The 25140-nt window shown below is 44.6% G+C and overlaps 1 protein-coding gene across 1 annotated transcript in view; it reads right to left on the reverse strand.

Moving 5' to 3' along the window:
- Window positions 1-25140, reverse strand: part of LOC134966567 (espin-like) — a 620060-nt gene that overhangs the window by 55450 nt on the left and 539470 nt on the right. The window contains exons 8-9 of the mRNA XM_063943414.1: window positions 19351-19512; window positions 17633-17825 (exon numbers count right to left, since the gene is read on the reverse strand). Of these exons, the coding sequence (XP_063799484.1) occupies window positions 17633-17825; window positions 19351-19512 (355 nt within the window). The remainder of the gene's footprint in view (window positions 1-17632; window positions 17826-19350; window positions 19513-25140) is intronic.

Genomic DNA, 25140 nt, shown 5'->3' on the forward strand with positions numbered 1-25140 from the left:
AGTTGAGGACTCCCGGAATGAACACATGCTCATATTGCTGGCAGATGGCGTTCCGCCCAACAAAGGATTTTTGACACTCCATCATTGCCACGCGGCTTCGAGTGCAGCCTTGATGGTTTAAGTATGCCACCGTGGTGGCGTTGTCTGAGTGTATGTACCTGAACAGGCCTGTTCTGTATCAGAGGTAGAGCAAGAGTCAAAGCATTGAACACTGACCGCAATTCCAGAATGTTTATCGGGAGGAGAGATTCCACCATGGTCAACCGACCCTGGAGAGAGTGTTGCTCAAGCACTGTGCCCCAACCCCTCAGACTGGCATCCGTAGTCAGTAGGATCCAGTTGGGGATCCATAAGGGACGGCCCCTGCTCAACTGCTGGTCCTGTAGCCACCAGCTCAGTGACAGACGAACCTACGGAGTCAAGAAGATCATTTGAGACTTGATCCGATGAGGCAGACCATCCCACTTGGAAAGGATTAACTTCTGTAGAGGGCGGGAATGCAATTGAGCGCACTCTACCTTGTCGAAAGCCGACACCATGCGGCCTAGTACTTGCATCGCCGAGTGTATCGACACCCTTGGGCGAGACAGGAAGTATCTGATCCTGTCCTGAAGTTTCAGGACTTTTTCTGGATACAGAAACAGTCTTTGGCTGTGTGTGTCCAGCAGTTCCCCCAGGAGCACCATGCTCCGAGCAGGGACGAGTGAGGACATTTTCCACTTGATGAGCCACCCGTGGGCTTGCAGGAAGCGCACTGTCAGTTGCAGATGACTGAGGAGGACATCTTGGGAGTTTGCCAGGATCAGCAAGTCATCCAGATATGGCAGGATCCTGATTCCCTGACGACGCAGATGAGCAGTCATCACGGCCATAACCTTGCTGAAGATCCGAGGGGCTGTGGCCAGTCCAAACGGCAGAGCCTGGAACTTATAGTGAAGGTTGCCAATAGCAAACCGCAGATATTGCTGATGCGATATGGCAATAGGTATATGCAGATAAGCATCTTGTATATCCAGGGATACCATATAGTCTCTCGGTTTCATGGCCAGTACAATCGAGCACAGCGTTTCCATCGGAACATGGACACGCTCACAAATTTGTTCAGTGATTTGAGGTGGATTATAGTCCAGAAAGACCTATTGAGTTTCGGGACTAGAAACAGGGTCGAGTAGTATCCTCTGCCTCTCTGGGACAGGGGTACCGGCACTACCACTACTGTATCCAGGAGGGAATGCACAACCAGGTGTAGAGCTTGCGCCTTCAACGGGTCCGCAGGAACAACCGCTGTGCAGAACTGGCGAGGGGGACGTCTCTTGAAACAGACTGCGTACACGTGAGAGACGACTTCCCACACCCATGCATCTGAAGTGGTCTCTAACCAGACCTGGGTGAACTGCAGAAGACGGTCTCCCACCCTGGGATCCCCCAGGGGGAGGCCCACCCCCGGTCATGCAGCAGGCTTGTCTTGTTTGGAAGCAGGCTGACAGGTGGCCCAGGATTGTTTTGGGCTTAGTAGTTTTGGGAGCACGAGTTTGTCTCGAGTATGTCTGACATTTTGCTTTCCCTTGAGGTCGAAAGGAATGAAAAATGGTACTCTTAGCCTTCTCTGCAGAAGGAGTAGTAGTCGGGAGAAATGCAGTCTTAGCAGCCGCTAAGTCAGTCACGATCTTATTCAGATCAACCCCAAATAGGATGTCTCCCTTAAAAGGAAGTACCTCTAAGGTCTTTTTGGAGTCCAGGTCCACCTTCCATGACCTCAGCCACAGAATTCGCGAGCCAGGATGGATGTAGTCGACACCTTGGCTGCCATTACACTTGCCTCAGAAGACGCCTCCTGAATATATTGGGAGGCGGTGGTAAAATGAGACAGATATTGTCTGGCAGTGTCAGATATATCCTACGGCAGCTCATCCTCTAGTGCCTGAACCCATGCTTCAATTCCTTTTGCAACCCAGGAGGCTGCTATAGTGGGTCTACAGTATGTACAGCATCTGTAAGGGAGTAGATAGACTTCAGGCATCCCTCCACACGCTTATCTGTCGGTTCCTTCAGTGAGGTGACAATGGTGACAGGCAGAGTAGATTACACCACAAGACAATTACAAAAAAGAGAAGGAGGCTGCGCTTTGAGAGGAAATGAACAATATCCACTATAATGTGTAAAATTAATAACAATTTATTAAAAACACTACCTACTTAAAAAAACAGTATTATTATGTGCAATAATATTATACCATATGCATGCTTTGGAAATGTAAATTTTTACCCAAAATGTTAATTCCGGACATGTGTCATATGAGCTCTGGAGGATCCGTTCCAAATATTGCCCATGGATGGTATATATCCAGTGGTTTTCCACTATATGAGTCCCATTTAGATGGTACCAGGAGAGTCCTTTGTAATTTCCATAGACCGCTAGAGGGTTTTGGATGGAATAAATGTCCCAAAAGTTGTGGGTACCTCATGCAATGCGGTGGTTGGATGGTGCCTCTCTGGGATTCCTCTGGGTAGTTTAATCCTAGATAGTCAGCTAGCACACATCAGAGCATCAAGACAAGACAGGTGACATGGGAATCCACCGGCGGTGAATTTTCCCACTTGTTACACAACTCAGCAGGGAGAGGATAATGAGCTAGCATCTTTTTATATAGGGAGAATCTCTTTCCTGGAGAAGACAAGGGTTCCTGACGTATGTCTACTAAATGGTCGGAATGCGGTAAGACTACTTCAGCCACCTTCTGACGTTTAAACTTATCAGGTTTCTTAGATGCAGTAATGAGATCAACCTCATCATCGATTTGTAGAATCAGCTTAATAGCCTCCACTAGGTCAGGGACATCAACCTGAGTTGTAGGTTCCTCGTCAGAAGGAAATTTATCAGTGTGTGACGGATCAGTATACTCCCCATCCTCATCAGAAGTATCATCTGTGATATTAGTGGATTGTGAGGAGGAAGCGGCCCGCTTAGATGACTCCTTGACCCCAGAGGGACGTGGGGTAGATTTTTGTCTAACCAACGATTGATTCAATTGTTGTATCTGGGCAGACAGAGCATCCACCCAGGGCGGATTTACCACAGGGACAATGGAGGTCATTCCGAGTTGTTCGCTCGTTGCCGTTTTTCGCAACGGAGCGATTAGGTGGAAAATGCGCATGGTACGCAGCGCGCATGCGCTAAGTAATTTAACACAAAACTTAGATTTACACAAGCTCAAGCAACGTTTTTTCCACGCTCGAGTTATCGTAGTGTAATTGACAGGAAGTGGGTGTTTCTGGGCGGAAACTGAGCGTTTTCCGAGAGTGTGCTAAAAAACGCAGGCGTGCCTGGTAAAAACGCAGGAGTGGCTGGCCGAACGCAGGGCGTGTTTGTGACGTCAAACCAGGAACTAAACGGACTGAGGTGATCGCAATCTAGGAGTAGGTCTGGAGCTACTGAGAAATTGCAAGGAATTATTTAGTAGCAGTTCTGCTATTCTTTTGTTCGCTATTCTGCTAAGCTAAGATACACTCCAAGAGGGCGGCGGCCTAGCGTTTGCAATGCTGCTAAAAGCAGCTAGCGAGCGAACAACTCGGAATGACCACCAATATGTGGCTGCAATGGCACTGGAGTTCCCATAGGGGGCGTAAGGCGTGTCACAAGCGTATTAAGCATAGCAGAGAACGCTGCACAAGGTGGCTCCTGATTGGCTACAGGAACAGTGGGCTGACTGGGAGATGTATGGCACATATTACGCAGACCATCCTTTGAAACTTCCCCCCAAATCCTTGGTACATGCGCTGCATGATGCAGGAGCGTCTGCGGATTTCCCGCTCTTTGTGGTAGACATTATAGTGAATGTAACCCTAAAGTGTAAGAGTACGATACAGCCAGACAAATACAATACCAATCCCCTATTTATGTGACAGGATATACAAAACACAAAAAGAGCATAAATGTGGTATGAGGTGACTGAAAGACACAGTGGAATACACTTAACTGTAAATACTGCGCAGCCAGAGGCAGAACTCTGGGAGGCAACGGAGTCATCTGCCGCCGGGCTCCTGCTCTGAAGGGGGGGCACCTCTCCTCCCATTCTGTGACACCATTGAATTGAATTAAGTTAATTGATAGCTGCAAATCACACCCTCTTTATTATACTGAATATACACATTTTACACATTTTTACCCAGGATTAGAAATCACAACCTATTACACTGGAAGCAGACACCTTACTGATGAAGCTGTTGCTCCTGTATAGCAAATATGAGAATTTTAACTATATGAAGATACTTCTCTGACAATTACACGTAACTTCATATAGTTAGAATTCTCATGCTTTCTCTACAGGAGCAAATAACTCCATCAGTAAAGTGTCTGCTGTTAGTGTAACAGGTCATGGGTTCTAATCTGGGGTATGACAGCTAAGAAATGTGTGATTTAAAATAAAAGACAATTAAATGTATAAATACAGTATATACATTTTTTCAGAACACTCCACACACACACACACACACACACACACACACACACACACACACACACACACACACACACACACACACACATATTTATCTTAATATAGGAAATAGGGGGGAACCAATATCTATCTTGCCTCTGGGCAGCTGGGACGAACTTACGCCACTGTGCGCAGCACTATATATTAGACCCTGACGCACCTAGTCTCCTAGGGTACAGAATACAGTGATAGCTATAGCTGGGATACACTGAAAGTGAAAGCCACACAGCAGATACAGGCACACAGTCACAGTGACAATGCAGATAATTATTTTAGTCAGACAATAAAACTGTACTGGACTAGTAAATATATAGATCTATAACAATGCGCGGTCCGAGACCGGATGTATATATCAGAATACTCGTACAATATATTCTGGTAGTGGTACACTTGTTCTTAACTAACACTGTCTTAAAATAACATGTAGAATACTTAAGGGTCTGTAAAATCACAGTGCTGATGAAACAGGCGGATTTAGAGAGGAGTCCCGGAGACCAGTCGCAGCTACTGTGAAAAGATGGCGCCCAGAGTCTCAGTCAGGGAGTGAAGGAGAGTGTGAGGCAGCTCCAGGGTGGGAACACCAGCAGTAGATGGTGCCCGGAGCTGGGGGAGGGGCTATGAGGTCAAGCGCCTTTTCCCCTATGCTGGTCCTCACCTCCAGGTACTATGGAGCCTTATTAAAGTGGATATTTTACTATCCGACCTGTGCTCCCATGCCCTGGTGGATATAGTGGGGTCCCTGCTCTGTCACAGTGTCCACGCCAGCGTCACTGTTCGTCTCCTGAAACAGCGACCGGAACGCGATTTAATGGCGGGTTCCTGTCTGGGGGACCCTCTTACCTCCTCCCTTAGTAGCAGCCACTCGATCCAGAAGAGCGTCTGCGGTGGTTTGCCTAGGAACCAGAGCGCCTCCGCCGCAAGTACCCGGGAACAGAGCCAGCGAGAGTATCCAACGCCGCTGGGGAGGTAATGAAGCTGCAGCACAGTAAGTAACACTGACACATGAAGTGCTGTAGCCCTTGAAATATTCTAAAAAGCTTTTTCAGGGCTGCCTAGCGCAGCCCCCCTGTTAAGTGACCTGCTTCGTGCAGTCACCAACTCTAAAACTGAACTCACAGTGCTTGGAGGTGGGGTTATAGAGGAGGCCCCGCAATGCATTCTGGGACAATCTAAAGCTTTAGCCTGTTGGTGTCTCTGGATCAAGATCCATCTCTACACCCCGATGTATTCCCTGTGGAACACAGTGTACCCAGCTGCAGAAATATTATTCTGGCTGTATTACAGAGATTAGCTTCTTTTATTCTCAGATAAATCTAATAACGAATATGATTTCTGACATCATAAAAATTAAGTGTATAACTACATCTCGGTGTTAGTACGTCTGGCTACAAACTGGCAGGTGCACAGCTGGATGTCTCTCGCCCCAGCATATAAACTTAAATTATTATTTGCAACTTTTTTTTATGCACACACGTGCAACTTGTCATTATCGCCAATGTGCACGGCCTCCACCGACCCAGTTCCAGAGTAACGAAACACTGTGGTAATTGTTCCCCACATGTATGTGCCTTTCACAAATTAATACAGGGCTATAAATGACTAAGAAGAAGAGCAGCATGAAGTGGTGCATTACAAAGCATAAGTGAACAATCCAGCATAACACAAAAGACAATGTTGCACACCGGCAGGACAGTCTAGTGCCGCCGGGCCATTACACAGAAAGTAAAACCAAACTGATTTTTTTTTTCTTCCAAATTCTCTGCTTTCTCAAGATAAATTTGGTGTAACGAACATCATTGTTTCCTATACTGCTGAAGGGGTGTACTACGAATCAGCGGCGCTCGTGATCCCGGCCGCCGGAATGCTGAGCTCGCCACTCTGCGGGCACGGTGGCGCATGCTGTTTCTTCTCCCTCGCGGGGTGTCGTGGACACCACAAGAGGGAGAATAGTTGTCGGTACCCCAGCGGTCGGGATCCTGGCACCGGTATGCAGAGCGCCGGGATCCCGACGGCAGGTATATTGAGTGCCTCCCCTGCTGAAGAGATATGCGGCAACACTAGTATTTCTGTAAATGCTAATCCTAATGAAGCTAGCTACTACTGGACACAAAAGCAGGTAAATAGCAGTATTTTAACCGAAGGTTTAAAAGGTTTGTTATGACTCCATAATAATATAACTTTTTTGAACACATACCTTAGGGTCTAATTCATCATGAAACGCAGGCATATCCGAACCGTTTGCATGGTGAACCGCAGCAGCTGCGAGACGTTATACGCAGCTACTGGGACCCGAAACATGGCGGGTAGCTGTAGCACCTAGGCTGCGTAGGCAGAGGGCTACTCTAAACATGCAAAAGCATCACCATCATGCGATGCATTCGCAAGCCTGCGGGGGGGGGAGAGGGGGGTGGATTCGGCACGTGAGACGGACTTGTCCTGTGCTAGGCGTCTCCCCGCATTTCAGTATAATGGATCTTAGATATACAACTTTTCACACATCTACAATCCATGATGAATTAGGCGCCTAGAGGATTAATCCTAATATATACATACACACACACACACACACACACACACATATACTATCAAATATTTTCGTTACACTGGATGTCCCACTCCGTCACCTAAACAACTGTTTTTTGTACAAGGAACAAGTTGCTAAAAAATTTACAGTAATGTATTATTAAGCCATTGTGTCTGCTTACCCTGAACAGGAAAAATCAGGGCCCAGACTGGTCTAATTTCACAGAACCAATGTTATGTTACCTTGGAGGGATTTTGTGCTTTGTTTGCGTCCTGTTCCGTCACAAGTGCATCGTACATTTTTTTGCAACAATAACTTTTTTTTAATTTTTATGTTACTAGAATCAACTTTATGCTTTAACTGACTTATGATAAAAGAAAGTTCTAGATTCATTATTCAACCTTATTCATGGAATGGGACATAATGTAAAACATTTACCCAAATAACTGTCACAGGGAATGGCCCCACTACAGAGCAACCCTCCAAGGGATTAGGGAATATCCTTGATGGGTGGACCGGGAAAGATGTCACTGCCTCTCACGGAGCCAAAAATATAAACATGAGCCCCTAATTCAGCACATAAAACAGGTGAACATATAGATGTAACCACGCTCATCGGGAGTAAATTTACTAACAACATGGGAATTGTATTTAAGATGAGATGTTGCTCATAGCAACCAATCAGATTCTACTTCTCATTTATCTAGCACCTTCTAGGAAGATAATACCTGAAATCTGACTGGCTGCTACAGGCAACATCCCATCTTAGGGGGTAATTCTGAGTTGATCGCAGCAGCAAGTTTGTTAGCAATTGGGCAAAACCATGGCCCTCATTCCGAGTTGTTCGCTCGTTATTTTTCTTCGCATCGGTGCGATTTTCTGCTAACTGTGCATGCGAAATGATCGCACTGCGGCTGCGTCAAGTAAATTTGCTAAGAAGTTTGGTATTTTACTCACGGCATTACAAGGTTTTTTCTTCGTTCTGGTGATCGGAGTGTGATTGACAGGAAGTGGGTGTTTCTGGGCGGAAACTGACCGTTTTATGGGTGTGTGTGAAAAAACGCGGGAGTGGCTGGAGAAACGGGGGAGTGTCTGGGCGAACGTTGGGTGTGTTTGTGACGTCAAACCAGGAACGAAACTGACTGAACTAATCGCAGTGGCAGAGTAAGTGTCGAGCTACTCAGAAACTGCTAAGAAATTTCTATTCGCAATTTTGAGAATCTTTTGTTCGCAATTCTGCTAAGCTAAGATTCACTCCCAGTAGGCGGCGGCTTAGCGTGTGCAATGCTGCTAAAAGCAGCTTGCGAGCGAACAACTCGGAATGAGGGCCCATGTGCACTGCAGGTGTGGCAGATGTAACTTGCAGAGAGAGTTAGATTTGGGTGGGTTATTTCGTTTATGTGCAGGGTAAATAATGGCTGCTTTATTTTTACACTGCAATTTAGATTTCAGTTTGAATACACCCCAGCCAAATCTAACTCTCTCTGCACATGTTATATCTTATCTGTCCCCGTGCAGTGCACATGGTTTTGCCCAACTGCTACCAATTTGCTGCTGCGGTCAACTCAGAATTAGGCCCTTAAATAGAACTCACATCTTAGTAAATTTACCTCATTGTGGCTACATCTAGGCGCGACCGCATGCACACTGGGTGTGTTCGCTCATCTTAGTCGTACCCACAGCCATTAAACATTTATTGAGCGAAAATTGCCACAGCTAGGTGCAGCCGGGCGTGGGTGTGACTGGTTGCTCCCGGTGTGCACGTACTGCCGCGGCAATGCCACGATGAACGTGGCTACATCTGTCCTTACGTTTACACTGTAATTATGTATAGATTTCATTATGCACTATTACAGGACACATGGACCTAACCATATGCTGGTCAGCTAGGGTATATAAAATTTAGGGAATAAAGGACACATCTGCCTTCAGGCTCACATATGTATGTAGTCTGATGTGGGCGCGTCCTATGGCTTCTCTTTTGTCTCAAATTGAAAGCCTCGCCATTTAATTGCCAAGAAACAGTATCTACTTGTTTACTAAACTTTACATAAAAAAAACAGTACTTGCTGCTAACATAAATGCAATAAAATAACCTGTACCTGCCATTGTTCTAGATACATCCGCCAGCTGTGGGCACCTAATTCTCATTGTGAATGTAAACCACAGGCAGGTGATGCATTTACAAATGTAATGCGCCTGTAGGCCATCGTAAATAATGTACCACAGACAACTGAAGCCATGTTATGTTGTATATTATAACTGTGTGACAGGTGTTTGCCATTTATAATCAATATTTCATGGGATCAGCAAAACATTATACTGAAGACATAATCTTAAGCAAGAACTAAATATTTTAAAATGTGAGATCTCCTCTATGGATAGAAGTCACCTTACTGCAGATTTAAAATGACTTTATGTATAACTGTTATTTACTGCCACTGTTGGCAGCCATTTTGTGGGCCGAGGTAGGATATATGGTGGCTGACTCCACTATGTATAATTGTCAGGTGTACTTTACATGTCCTTTTAAGTTTACATCTCTTAGTGCTTTTGCCATCACCACTGAGATATCAGTCAAAGTAATGAAAACACATCACTGCTTGGGGAAGGGGGTATGCGATTAGTGCAAGGCAGCGGCCACCCTGGACCCACCACGTGTGCAGAGTTAGGGAAAGAGGCTGCAGCTGGCTGACAGGAAAGATGGGGGTAAGCAAACCTGGGCCCCAGCTGGGCCCTTCCAAGAAGCCCGGGTAATTAGTACTCACTCTCCACCCTCCGAACTGTGCCACTTGTTGTTATGATGCATTCATTCTAAAATTTTGCTCTTCAAAATTAAAATATGCCCTCCTCACAGATCAGCACCCTGCCGCTACAGTGAACACTATATATTTCTCTTTTTTCCAGATTTTGCGTCGGCTTAGTAAAATATTCTGAATGCAGCTTGAGGTGAACGGTCACGTTGCAGAGTTTTCACATCAGACCATCATCCAAACACACAGAAGAGGCAGGAAAGTTTCAGTCACACAAAATATGACTCCAATAAAGGCTATTCTAAGTGCACGCAGCTAGCTATTCATGTAGCTCTATGAATTACACTATCAAAGCAGAGAACAGGGCAGAAAGGAGACGGCATAGTAGATTGAGAAGGTACTTACTCTTCCTCTGCCTGAGAGCTTTCACTTCTAGATGTTAGAGAGTCAGCACAGGGCACAGTGTGGCAGACAGAATTAGCATGCAGGTCAGTGATGAGATTAAGGGAAGCATGATTGAGTGGAATTACAAAGAAACAAATGAGGACAAGGGCGGGGACAAAAAAAAAATTAGTCACATGGAACAGAGTAGGGAAACAAGAAGAAAGAGAATGAAAAATAAAAGTTAGAAAGCAAGTCAGTTAAAAAAAAAATGTTTAAGTCTTAATTAGGAAGAGAATGCAGTAAAAAAATCTTTAACGGGATAATATCACCTAAAGTTTATTTTTATTGAAAGCTGCTGAAAAAATTAAAATGTACTGTAAGTCTCACATACAAACAAATGGATGCAACCATTCACGAGAACGCAGGGAATCAATCCATCAATAATTAGTGACATTACAGACTCACAGTCCAAAGTGATATTCGTTACAGTACCTTCTTATAGCCAACAGATGGAACTGTTACATCTGTGGACTGTGCAGGTAATTTTACAAAATACTCTTGCTGTGATGGTCCACCCAATACACATCAAGGTGCAAGTCCCCTCTCAGCTCTGCGATGTAAAAGTGCACCACCTCGATGAGCAGAGTGGCAGGGAGATCTTTAGCCTGTACTGTGCAAAAGTGTGAACTTCATAGTCAAACCTTCTATAGCTTTACTACAACTCCTTTCACTAAAATAAACATTAAACATTCACACCTAAAATAATGCTTGTCTAAGCTTCATATGACTTCTATTAACCATTGGCATATAATCAGGACTGACTGTATCACGGTTGGTAATTTTGTGTGTGAAATGCGTCGGTAACAATGCAACATGCAGGCACAAAATGGGTCCCATTAATAATATATGATAAGAACTGATCTCCACTAGCCCTCAGCTGATATAATATTCAAGTCATTTTGCAAAGTGGAAATGGCTTTGAACAATCCTAAAAATGCATCTTATTTCACCATTCTTACTCCATAAATTTGCACCTGGCTATGCAAAACATGGCACCCTGGTGCATCTAATACATACTAGGAACTCCTCCCCACTGCTGCACTGCCTATACAAACCACTGCCACTCAGCAATTGTGCCCAACTTACGCCAGAAATATACCCGGCAGAAATTCAGCTGCGTTTCAGCAAGTCAAGCCACTTTGCACTTTATAAAGAAAAATCAATATATCTCATGTGGCTAACAAATGAATACATCTTTATATAACAATATTAGACTAGAGAGACATATCAAAAGCTTTTGAATTACACCATAAAGCAATGATGGTGTTCTTGTTTTAATGCAAATGTTTCCTTAAATGTAATTTGTCGAAACAATGACACGGCCCCTCTGATTTATTATTAGATTCTATAAACAGAACTTGGCTATTAAACAGAGACAGCAAAAGCAATAGCCTCATACCTCCATTGGAGTTTCCATGTACTATGATCTTATGGGCCAATCTCAAACACAAATTGCCAGTATACTCTACCTTGCCATTTTAACTTTTGAGAACCCTTAGTAGCATAGATACTGGAGGGAATATATAAACTAGATGAAAATTGCAAAGAAGCCGACATGCCATCTTCTTTGTGGTTCTTCCAAGATGACATCATGATGACATTCTCTGGTATAGTATGTAGAGTACTCTTACTGAGAAATTCCACATTCCAGTTTTGTACCACAGCTAAAATGCATGAACCCTTTGAATTCTTTCATCCCCAGTGAACCGTGCCATCCAACCTTGTAGATTGGCATTTGTTGCTAAGATTAACCAGTTTCAAATAGTAAACTGATGTCCCTGTTGAGGTTGTCTTGATGGAAAAAAAAGAACGGGCGGCAGTATGGTGTTCTATTTTGATAGCAATTGTATTTTGAACTCCATCGAGTACAAGTTAGGAGATTAGGCCACCTTGAAGGCTGGCACCATCTTTTCCAGGAATTTCACAGCTAGAGATGAGAAATCTGAGATCCAGCAAAAGACTCATTTCTGCAATAAGACAATCCTGTCTACCAGTAAAAATGCTCCCAATAGAATAAGTCCCTCTTGCACTTCCTGAAGTTCAAAAGGACCATAACCTAAGAGCTTTTTATTTTAGGAGCATGGACAAGAATGAAGTACTCTTTCCAGTGAAGCTGGACAGATCATTTTTTCTACAGCAGTTTAGGAGAAACGCATGAACTGTAGGGTTTGCAGACCTTTTCGAGCATGTGCGGGTGCCAATAATCACTTAACAACAATAACAGCACCATTGTGTGTGGCTCTGAATCAGGCCAGAGTCTTTTGTGTCCTGAGAATTGAGACTTCACCAAGTCATCGATTCTGAGTCTTCTTTGAGACACACACGCAAAAACACAATAGTAGAACTATAAGTTAACATACAGTATATTGCTATTAACAAAGGCAATTCAGAAAATGTATATCATAGTGGTCAAGATTAACACACAGTTAAACTGACATAAATGCAAAGTGAAACTGTTAGAAAGAAAATATATAGGGGTATATTCAATTAGTGTCGGATTCGACACTTCAGTATTCTATTGCGGGCCGCGGCTGGGTCGAAAACACATGGATGAGCTGAGGTTCCGCTCATCCATGTGTTTTTCGACATTTCAGAATTTTCAACAGGGCGGTAAAACAGAACTTCAATTGAATATTGAAGTATTGAAAAGTGCCGATTATCGTCGGAAAGTGCTGTCTTTCCACCCTGTCGAAAATGTAGACACTAATTGAATATTGCCCAGAATCTTTTAAATAAAACTTGTTTCTTACTCTTCCTTCTTTTTTATTAAGCTTTATTTTACTTTATCATAATTAATACCCCATAAAGTGTGCCCCACTTTTCTTCTTTTCTCCCAACATTCAGAGCATGTACTAGAGTGGTCCCACCAGATGAGGATCTGGCAATACTTGCTTGCTTATGAAAAAGAGAGGATAAGTGGTCTTGTGTAGAACCCAATCACCGGTTGGTGGTGTGTTTGAGGGGAGGGGGAGCTTGGATATTGAACTGTAGCAATGACAACACCTCAAAATTGCCGAAAAGAACCCATGCTCCTGGACACACCTCTATCCCACATAGGCCTAATTCAGACTTGATCACTGCTGTGCATTTTCGCACAGCAGCCGATCAGGTCTGAACTGTGCATGCACAGGCGCTGCTGTGCACCGGCGCATGCCAGACAGCAGACGGCCATATCAGCCCTGCGATCGCCTCTGCCTGATTAATTTGCCCGCTGTTTTAGGGGCGTGATCCAGGCAATGCAGGCGTGCCTGGACCGTGCGAAGGGCGGGCCGCGGTGGCTGCGTGATGTCACACGCAGCCAATGCGACCCAGACAGCAATGAGTAGCTCCCTGCAGGAACTGCGCTGGCTGGGAGCTACTCGTCAAGTACAAAAGCATTGCCGCTGTGCGATGCTTTTGAACATGTGCGGTGGGGCAGAGCCAGACATGAGGGGCAGACTAGCCCTGCGCTGGGCGTCCCCCCTGCATGTCTGACTAACTGATCGTATCCGTGCAGCTTGGATCAACTCTGAATTAGGCCCATAGTCTCAGTGTTCTCCGATGAATGCAAGAGAAATAATTTGCAGTGAAATATTTGCAAACAATAAATGATGATAAAGGTATAAGGACTGATTGGTTGCTGTTATTGAAATAGTATTTGCCATCCTCATCTGGTTGTGGCAGAGATTCCTTCTTAGCTGTTCCCATACGCATTCCTGCGATTTGCCCTGCCTGAAGCCATGGATTGCTTTTGTTTAATGGTAGCTTAAAAGTTGTTGTTTTGTGTACATATATATTCTTCTCGGTGTTGTAATTCATAGCTAAATGCTGTAAAATGGGCAAGTGAAGAGAACAGAAAATATACACACTACTAAAGTGCTGTATAAATAATGTAATACTGCGTCATTTAAAAAAGTGAGAGCAATACTTTTATGAAAACCTGAAATGGAGTAAGACCTTGTAAATCATTTAATAGATGACTAACTTTATATGGCTGTGTGATACCACGTCACCTTGTGCCTCCCTACCCTGTCCTGTGATATCATGTATCTATCCATCATATCTTATATCACTTTCATAAAGTTATAAAATGCAAAAAAAAAAGAGAATATTGTTTCTAATAGCAAACTTGTTATCTACTTAGAATAGTAATCTGTGTGGTTGAAAATTCTGTTCTTTCCATTTATCAGTGTGTGGATTACCAATGGGCTCTACTCCCCTCCTACAATCATGACACTGCCTGTCGAATGCTGTTCTGTCCTCACTAACACATCACTCATCTCCTGATATACTCTGTGCTGCTAATAGGGGATGCGGTTACATTGCCAGCAGTCACGATCCGGAGGTCAGAATACGGACAACAGATCACTGACCACCTACAATGCCAACAGCTGAAATCCCGGCTAACAGGGGCTATTCCTAGTGGCTAGAACCTGTGGCAGGCATAGCGAGCATGCAAGGGGCTTCGTTGTGCTCGGCCCCCTGCCAGCATTCTGGCGTCTGGGATACCGGTGTCGGTATGCTGACCACCAGGATCCCGGCTACCGGCATACCACACTCAACGCACTAATAGACCTGTTCATTCCACCATATAACTCTTAGGGGTATATGTACTGTACTAAAGTGCGGTAGAGTCTGATTGGTTGCTATGGGCAACATCTCCACTTTTGTAAATGCGCACTAGTCTGTGGCATCCTGCTGCCCCCATTCCTGCCTGCACATCATGGCACTGCCCCTGTCACATGCAGTCCTGTCCTCACTAATACACCACCCATCTGTGACATACTCTGTGCTGCTGAGGACCCTGCTCCTCCCACTATATAACTACCAGTCTGTTGCTTCCTGCTGCCTCCATTCCCCTCCTCACATCATATCACTGCCCCTGTCACATTCAGTCCTGTCCTCACTAATACACCACCCATCTGTGACATACTCTGTGCTGCTGAGGACCCTGCTCCTCCCACTATATAACTACCAGTCTGTTGCTTCCTGCTGCCTCCATTCCCCTCCTCACATCATATCACTGCCCCTGTCACACGCAGCCCCGTCCTCACTAATACATCACCCATCTGTGATATACTCTGTGCTGCTGGGGCACCCTGCTCCTCCCACTATATAACTACCAGTCTGTTGCTTCCTGCTGCCTCCATTCCCCTCCTCACATCATATCACTGCACCTGTCACATACAGCCCTGTCCTCACTAACACATCACTCATCTCTTGATATACTCTGTGCTACTAAGGGACCCTGCTCTTTCTGCTATATAATTCTCAGCCTGTGGCATCCTGCTGCCTCCATTCCCCTCTTTACATTGTCACTGCACCTGTCACATGCAGCCCTGTCCTCACTAATACACCACCCATCTGTGATATACTCTGTGCTGCTGGGGGACCTTGCTCCTCCCACTATATAACTACCAGTCTGTTGCTTCCTGCTGCCTCCATTCCCCTCCTTACATCATGTCACTGCCCCTGTCACATGCAGCCCTGTCCTCACTAATACACCACCCATCTTTGATATACTCTGTGCTGCTGGGGGACCCTGCTCCTCCAACTATATAACTACCAGTCTGTTGCTTCCTGCTGCCTCCATTCCCCTTTTAGCATCATGTCACATGCGACCCAGACCCAACAAACTCACGCATCTTTCACCAAATCCTCTTTATGAAGATATTTAACAATTCCCTGATATAAGGTATGGAACAATATGCAATTTACTACCACTTTTGAAAACACTTTTGTTTGTTATTTGCAGATATGTAAGGTCTCATTCACACCTATGCGCTGGGAGAATTGGTGAAAAAGCATGAAAAGTAATGGGACTTATCGTTTGATGCATTTGCCGCTACAAACCATTGTACTGGTAGGGCAGATTACAGCATGAGAAATAGGTCACTGCCATCTTCTAAAATTCTGACCGCTGCATTCAATTTTTTTTATAGCTGAAGGAAGGATAACCTTAAAACATGGACTGCAGTGGCAGAGTTTGGGAAACACTGACATAAGACTATTTCTTCTTACTCCAGTACTGTAGAAATAATAATAATATCAGAATTGAAAATATCCATTAACAATGTAATCACTGTGTCGTTCAATAAACATATTAAAGTTGAAGATTAAGATGATTTATATTAAGATGGCTTATAGTAGGCTGCAGGGAAAGCCCAGCTTCAGATAGCAGGGGGTTTCCTAGGAGGGGACTCCTCTGATTACAATACACCGGGACTATCCTGTGACTAATCCACCAATGATTCCTATACTCTGAGAATTGGGAAACGTCTTCTCTTTATCTCTCCCATGTCTATCTAATGTTCGATGGTTACTGTAACTTCTATGCATACAATTTATATAAGACATATGAAGTCCACAAATGTACAGTATATTAGGGAAACGCACATGGGGCCTAATTCAGAGTTGATTGCAGCAGCAAATTTGTTAGCAGTTGGGCAAAACCATGTCCACTGCAACAACAGGTCTTCACGAGATTGCACCGATTTGATTGATATGCAACACTTGTGCATCTGTGCACGACTGAGGGCCTAATTCAGACCCGATCGCTGCTGTCTGAAGCCCTTTGGGGAGTACTGCGCATGCGCATCCCGGGAAGCATCTCAGGGCTGTGATCGCCTCTGCCTGATTGACAGCTCACTCGTGCCACATGGCGTATTGAGGTTCGGTGTATGAGGACACATCTGTGGATGCTTCTAAGGTTTAAGAAACCCAGGGGCAGATGTAGTAACCTGAAGAAGGCATAAGGAAGTGATAAACCAGTGCAAGGTGGTAAAGGCATCAGCCAATCAGCTCCAATATGTAAATTAACAGTTAAGATCTGATTGGCTGGTGCCTTTATCACCTTGCACATATCACTGGTTTATCTCTTCCTTATGCCTTCTCCAGGTTAATGCATCTGCCCCCCTGATCTATGTCGCCAGTTGCTCAGTTGATAACCCGCATCCACTTTCACTGAAAGGGTTGCTACTTCTCTTTACCTCCTTTCTGTGCTTTTCAGAAATACAGTATATAGATAAATCATCTAACAAAGTCAAGTCATTTCAGTGCCTGTGGATCTAACATATCAAATACAGAGAGAACTTTATTCACACTGAAATGAAAACAACTCTAGCTGAGAAGTCGAGAGAGAACTAGAAACAACAAACTTTTTTTTTTTTATAGCAAAGACTGAAACTTGCAGAAACCAATAAATCAAACTTACCGAAAAGGAAACAATCCTCTAAATGTTAAAGAAAGACTACATACAATGGCTCATTGCACAACTGACTAGCCTGTAAAAACCTCATCCCTGATTCTAGGGGAACAAAAAGTGCTTTGATCAATCCATCATGAGAAAGCCATCATACATGAAGTATTGAGGACCATGACAAATCCATAAATAAGAACAGCCAGCAATGACGGAAAGTTGAGACCTATGCAACTTACTTCCAGTAGAATTGGACGATCGTCGTTGCATGGAACTAGACACGGAGGCCTCTGTTGGCAGCGGAGGAGGCGGTGGTGGGTAACAGAAATTTTCTGGAAGTGGTGGTGGGATAGGAGGTGGTGGAATATTTCCTATAGGTTTATTGTCGGAGACATTACCATTGTGCACACTTGCATTTGAGAGAAGAGATCCCTAAAAGAGAGACAAGGTTGACAAGCAAACAGCGGAATGACTGACAATTCTCTGCCAGTTTAGAGATAATTACATTTACCAAATTGAAATTAAAAAAGTTTTTTACATTTGCAAATTTGTAAAACAAATATTGTGAAACGCGCGTGTCTTCTGACAAACGGAATAGATATACTTCCCTGCTTCCTACCTCCCCTATAGTGTTGAAAAGTCTCATTTTAATACATGGTTTCTCTTATACTGCTTTCTCACAGATAAGATCCAGCTTTTACCCAACATTTGAAGCACAGGTTAGTTTTCGGTCCCAGCCCTGTACCCCCTTTCAGACAGAGGAAATTGCTGGGTCAAGCATTTGGACCCGGTAATTTGCTGGGTCAACCCAGCTCCTTCTTCTATATAGAGGGTCAATTCGGGTCGCAATTCCCGGGACATCAACCCTGGTCAAAAGCCAGGTCAAAGTCCCAAGATTTTCGACCCGGGTTGATCAGTCCACATAGAAAAAGACCCAATTGCTTGGCCCTGAAATGTCTTCTTCTGTCTGAAATGGGTAGAAGTGTCAGTACATCTTAAAGTTGTAGGTCTATTTTAATGTTTTTTCTTTTATCAATAAACTTTCTAGCTTTAGACAGGAATACAGTAAAAATAACGGCCAGAATCCTGATCTTTCTTTCAGCGGGACTCGCTCACATCCAGCCGCAGGGAGTGTGAGATTGGGCTTAGGCATTAGAAGGGGGGTTATGGTTAGGGTGCAGGGACGGAAGGGTATGCTTAGGTACCAGTGAGGTGGTAGATAGGGTTAGGCGGGGAGGGTTAGGTTTAGGCAGTGGGGAAGGGGGGGTTAGAGTTAGTTACCACTGGGGAGGGTTAGGCACCCACAAGGGGTGGTCTTCTGTATGCCGAATGTCGGGATCCCGGCGCACAGTATACCGGCGCCGGAATCCCGACACCCGGCATACCGACAACTTTTCTCCGTCGTGGGGGTCCACGCCCCCCGTGGAGGGAGAATAAAATAGCGCGCCACCGTGCCCGCAAGGGGCTCCTTTGCGCTCGCCACGCTGTCGGTATGCCGGCGGTCGGGCTCCCGGTGCCGGTATGCTGGTCGCCGGGAGCCCGAGCGCCGGCATACCGTACTACACCCCCCACAAGGGAGGGTTAGCATTAAGGTAGGGGGCAGGCGAGAGATAGAGTACTTTCTTGGGGGCTGTCAGGATTCTGATGGTCGGATGCCGCTGTCGGTATTCTGATCGCCGGCATCCCGTCAATCGGGATATCATGCTGAATCCTTTAGAAAAATTAGAGGCTGCAATTTGTGTTCACTTCAAGGAGAAATTCAAGAAAACATAATAAAAATTGGTTAGTAAACAATCACCCTACCCTGGTTTAGAGAAGCCCCATGTACTGAATGGACCCCCACATCCAACACACCAATCTACTGAGATTTACAGAGACTCCAGGTTGTGACTGCAGCTTCCTGTTCTACAGTTACCATAGGATTCTCTTTACAAATGCAGGATGTTAAACAACTTACCTCCTCACTGTGCGCCATCTTCCTAAACTCTGATGAATCTGCCGTGTTCTGCCCTATGTATTTATAGTAATCTCCGGTGCTGGGTTGTTTTTTGAAGTTTCTTGACTTCCTGCAGGAGTCGGCCCTTCGAAGCCCTTCTGGACTGCTCTCACGTGAATTCAACTACAAGAAGCAACCAGGGTTATCAGGAGTATAAAAAACACAAGGGTATACACATAAAATGCAGTGTAAAGGATAGATCACAGGTTCTCAAACTCGGTCCTCAGGACCCCACACAGTGTATGTTTTGCAGGTAACCCAGCAGATGCACAGGTGTATTAATTACACACTGACACATTTTAAAAGGTCCACAGGTGGAGCTAATTATTTCACTTGTGATTCTGTGAGGAGACCTGCAAAACATGCACTGTGTGGGGTCCAGAGGTCCGAGTTTGAGAACCTGTGGGATAGATGGAGCAAATGCCATAATACCGTTAGCAATTAACATTTCCCATGGGATGCAAGAGATGAGGCCATGTAGGAAACATTTAGGTCAAATTAAGCTATTTCTAAAAATTTTTCCTTCGTTAGGTTACTCTAGGTCACAGCACTTTTTTATTCATCTCTTGAGGACTTTGCTGGAAACGTGTCGTCTTCAGTTATATTTCCAGGCAATACAGGAAGCAGGTAGAAGAAGGCGGACTGTGCTATGACCATGTTAGGACCACGGTCATGTAATGACTAGTCACCCAGATGCATGCCTGGGGCTTCTGAAGCACTGGCTCAGACACCCATTCACCTCTATGGAGCAACCTATTCACTTGAGTGGGACATACCATCTATCATCTACAGAAGGCTGAACAATAACCCAAATTCAGGTCTGTCCTATCTAAATCAGGACAGTTGGAAGCAGTAACAGGGAGGGCACGGGAGAGGGAATAAGAATAACAAAACACCTTCTCCTGGCATTTCCATGGTGTTAGTGGGGCTGCCAGCATACTCAGAACCCTAATTCAATTCCCAAACAGCCTAACAACACGTATTGCTTTGTGAATGCTCTCAGATTGCAATTTATCTCTCTTGATCTAATTTTTTTTTTTATTCCATCACAACTCCTGCTTCTTTGTATAGATCTGTAATATGGGAATTGTTTGCATTCAAAAAGCATCCATCACACCTTTCATCATTTCAGATCCATGAATCGGGACAGGGGGCGTGGGCACTACAGGATGGGTGCACAGTCACGCCCTCAGGTATGCCTAGCACAAGTGAAGAGCTAGAACTGCCCATTAGCCATCTCCTGTCCCAATACCCTCTCATTGTGGAGCAGCAGAGAACGGAACATTAACATGTCCATGGGTCAGAAAGAGCCCTCAATTAGGACTGCCCAGCCAAACTCAGGACAGCTGGAAGGTGTTTAATCACTGAAATGCCTACATCTGCAGACTACAGAAGCTGTGGAGGGACATATAAACAGCAAGAAAACACAATCAGAGGGGCAGATGTATTAATCTGGAGAAGGCATAAGGAAGTGATAAACCAGTGATAAGTGCAAGGTGATAAACACACCAGCCAATCAGCTCCCATATGTAAATTAACAGTTAGGAGCTGATTGGCTGGTGCATTATCACCTTGCACTTAACACTGCTTTATCACTGGTTTATCATTTCCTTATCCCTTCTCCAGGTTAATACATCTACCCCAGAGTGAGTTACAGTCAGCTATGTAAGGGGCGTGGCCTGCCTGGCATGACCCCATGACACGTCCCCAGTACATCACACTTTGGGGCGTGCCCAAGACTTACGGATGTGCTGGGCCTCCCCCAAGCTATTTCCAGAATGTGAATAGACACTGTGCGGAGGAAGGCACCTTGACCGAAGCTTGTGGAGCGAAGCGGTACACTAATTGGGGTTTCATGTGCTGAAACCTACAACTTGACACAGAAAAATAATATATAAAAACTTGTGTTGACCTTTTTTTGACCATTTTCGTGTTGACCTTGTGCATGTTGACCATTTGACCTAGATACTGTCAAGCATTTTGCTTTCGACCTCTTGAACCACACCCAGTTAAGAACTTGGGGGGGGGGGGGGGGGGGGAATAGCCATAAAAGGTTAATAAAGACATTACACCAACAGTCCGAAGTTTCAATTCAGGCATAAAATGTAGTGACAGTCGCTGATCAGAGTCAAAGCCTATTCTACAGTGTTGTATTATACTGTAATATGTTACACAAACAGACCAGATACAGCTCCTAGATTTATTCATTTATTGCTCTGCCAACAGTAGAACAGGGAAGTTAATTCTTCATAATACTGGCAGAGTTTACATATTGCGTCTGATAACTGGTAGATATTATACCCCTTTCACACCGCAGCTTGTACCCGGTAATTTGCCGTTTTTACTGGCTTCCTAAACGGTTCGAGCTGCGATGTGAAAGGGTCACCTTCAATTTACCGTTTACAAAATACCAGTATTTTGAAACAGTAAAAAAGCAGGGTCCTACCCGTTTCCGACCCATTTAATTGTGCAGTGTGAAAGGGTCTGAAACGGTATTTGCAAGCCCCAGAAGGTGATAGGCTGTCTCCATGTGTGATCTCACCAGGCAGAAGCAGGAAATAAACATTTAAAATGACAACCACTGTTTTGTATGGGTGAAACGGGTTCAGTGTGAAAGGTACCAAAACGGTAATGAAATGGTAATATACTGGTTACAACATGCGATGTGAAGGGGGTTTAACTGCTCAGACCCGTTTTAAGAACCGTTTAAAGAACCGTTTCAAAATCAGGTTTTGCGATGTGAAAGCAGCATTAGAATAGGGCCTGTACATTGGAAGGATACCAGTTTCATATGTTTGCAGCTACTATATAATCTGCTGACACATAAAATCAGTCACAGATGCCACCGATTAGGGACAAATGGCCTCAATATTGGTGCCGCCCGCTTGTGCAGTTATTATGCAGCCATAGCCTACCAGGGTCCTAGAATACATGCCAGCGCTCTGACATTCCTTCTCTAGAATAGATGTAAGGAGTCTCTTCTGGCACCAATTCCCACGCTTTGTAGCATCTCTTCTGGGTTAGTCTGGATTTTTAGCCAGGGGTAGAGTAAATGTGGTAACTCAGTGAACGCATCCACATCCAGAGCTGTGTAACAGCCACACAGGCCTGGGCTAAAGTGGTATCATTTCCCTACTCCCTGAGTGTGCTGGGTTGGCATGGAGATGGGGCAATGCAAAACTAGCCCTGAGGGACAAAAAGAAACCCCAGCCTGATCACACTGGCCTGCATAGTCGCTGTCAGCAGCAATTATTGTCCCTTGCCACCCACCCATCATACTGAATGGCTAAGGGCCTGGTTAAGAGAAGTACGCAAAGCCAATGTTTCACACAAGTGAGCTATTATCTGCAGACTGCGAATGTGCTGTGTTTACATTGCGCATGCATCAAGGTGCCGCTGCGAACCTGCGCACAATGAGGGTTCATCGCAAAGAGATTGACAAGAAGTGACCGTTTGGGGGTGTTAACATGGTGCTAGCGGGAAGTGGTTGTTAAAACGCAGGCGTGCCATGGCTGTTTTTAGGGGGGTGGGGCTGACGTCAGCTGCGTGCCTTAATGTGCAAAAGCATGGCGTCTGCGTGACTACTGCAGGTCCAGTCTGCGCAGCCATAGGGCTACCCTTCAGCCCAATGTTCCTTGCGTATAGGCTGCATATGAGTTGCGGTAGCTCCAGTGGGCAGCGGTTTCACTTGCTGATATCAGCAGTTGCGTTGCGGAGAAAATCGCACTTGCAGCTGCATTAGCAGTTAGGTCAGGCCCTAGGTCGGTACAATCTGGCCATTCACACGTGTGTAGAGCTGTACGTTTGGCCGCTGTGTCATACGATGAGACAGAATTCTGAAGGCCAGCATAAAACCATTTATAAATACTTCAATAAACAGACAATTCCTCTGAATTAAACCAATCAATTCACCTAGGAACCAGCTTCATCAAAGAAGAATGAAATGCTAATGATGTTTATGCTGTACCATTATTTTCGCATTTTCCAACCAATAATCCATTCTGAGATAAGTGAACAGAGCGCAGACCATCAGTGGAAATAACAGTTTGCTGTTTGGAGAGCACACAGATTAGCGCAGATCGCTATCGCCACCCAATTGGGTTTTCGGCCCATCCCAATTAGATGTAATCAGATGTTTCCCCGGGATATCCTACTATCCAAATCGCTTAAAGGGGTTATCAACTTTCCAGCAACTTCCATTACTGGCTTCTACACACCTCCCAGCAATTTGTGCTAAACAAATTGTTCTTTCCACCCATCTTCCTTCTGTGCTTTTCAGCCATGTTTTATTTAAAAAAAACAGATGTTCATTTTTGTTTCCCTGGCATAAGATACAGATCTGCACTCTGGTTACAAAGTTTCCAATGCAATGAGCACAACAGAGCAATGGAAACAACTCTGATGATGTAAATACATGGCTGAAAATATTGGTGCCAGCTGGAAGGATAAAGTAATGTATTTAGCAAAAGCTGCAGGAGGATATATTATAACAGGGCAGGTATATGGAAGCATTCATAAGAAAACCCTTTATAAAAAGACATAGGGGTCAATTCTATTCTCCGACAGTTGAATAGCGCCGGGAGTTTGCTCCCGGCGCTATTCAATACATCGACGAGTGACCCTCAATTGTCGGGAATTCTTCTCTCATCCCCGGGGGATGAGAGAAAAAAACCTGACAAAAGTGCTGCCGCGCGGCCGGCGCGAGGCTGATTCTGTCGGGAATCAGCCTTGCGCCGGGGAGTTAAGTCGGAGAATGCCCGTTCTCCCGACAATTCAACCTGTTTAGTCGGCGAGAACGGGCCATCGCCGACTTAACTGGAGCTGAATTAAATAGCGTCGGGAGCTAATTCCCGGCGCTATTCAACTGTCAGAGAATAGAATTGACCCCATAGGGGTGAAATTAACCAAGCAAAATCAGAAGCAAACTAATATCAAATGCACTCCACAAACATAACGTGTAATAGCAAATAGCTTCGGGAATACATACAGTATATTATCAATGGAAATAGCGGTGATAATAGATGGTAAATACTGTGCACAAACTATGGTTGTTTTAAAAAGAGGCCTCTAATCTAGGCCTATTTGATGCAAATTGCTGAAGGCTTCAAGGTGCTCTACTATTATATCCAGTGGTTTTCACCCCGATACAGTTAATAAGCTTAAAAAACTGTGCACTAAACAATAATAGGCTCTTCTGAGTAAATACCGTGCTGAATGCATTTGTTGAGCTAAGGAAATTAGACTTTCTGGCAGGCATGTAAAACCTACTTTTTGCATATTTTGCTGACTTAGGAGAGCGGCTAAGAAGGAATGAAGTGGATCTTTTGTCTTTTTTTTTTTACCGATTAGTGCACAAGAGGTTTAGCCTCAAACCTGGTCCTTTTTGTGTAAAACACTGTGTAACAGGCAGTAATATATAAATGCAGGCTCATACGAGCAGAGACCATCAACGGAAAAGTATATGGACACCAAAATAAGAGGTAATTAAATCTGACAGTATGGATTGCTATAAAGGTTGTGTGGTCAAACGCTACACGATAACGTGAATATATTATATGGATGACATCACCATCCCTACAAACAGTGGTATCGGCCATTTTGTGAGATGAATGAAAATCCCAAAAGTGTACAGTATTTAAAGGGTTAAATAACCTGTTGTAAAAACACTCCACAATCTACTGTCCAGACGCATGTTCTTTGGTCCGAGTGTCCTCCCGCGCCAACACCACCCCTCCCAAGTGTTTTTGTGGC

This window comes from Pseudophryne corroboree, chromosome 10 (assembly GCF_028390025.1).
Source record: "Pseudophryne corroboree isolate aPseCor3 chromosome 10, aPseCor3.hap2, whole genome shotgun sequence".
NCBI classification, from domain to species: Eukaryota; Metazoa; Chordata; class Amphibia; order Anura; family Myobatrachidae; genus Pseudophryne; species Pseudophryne corroboree.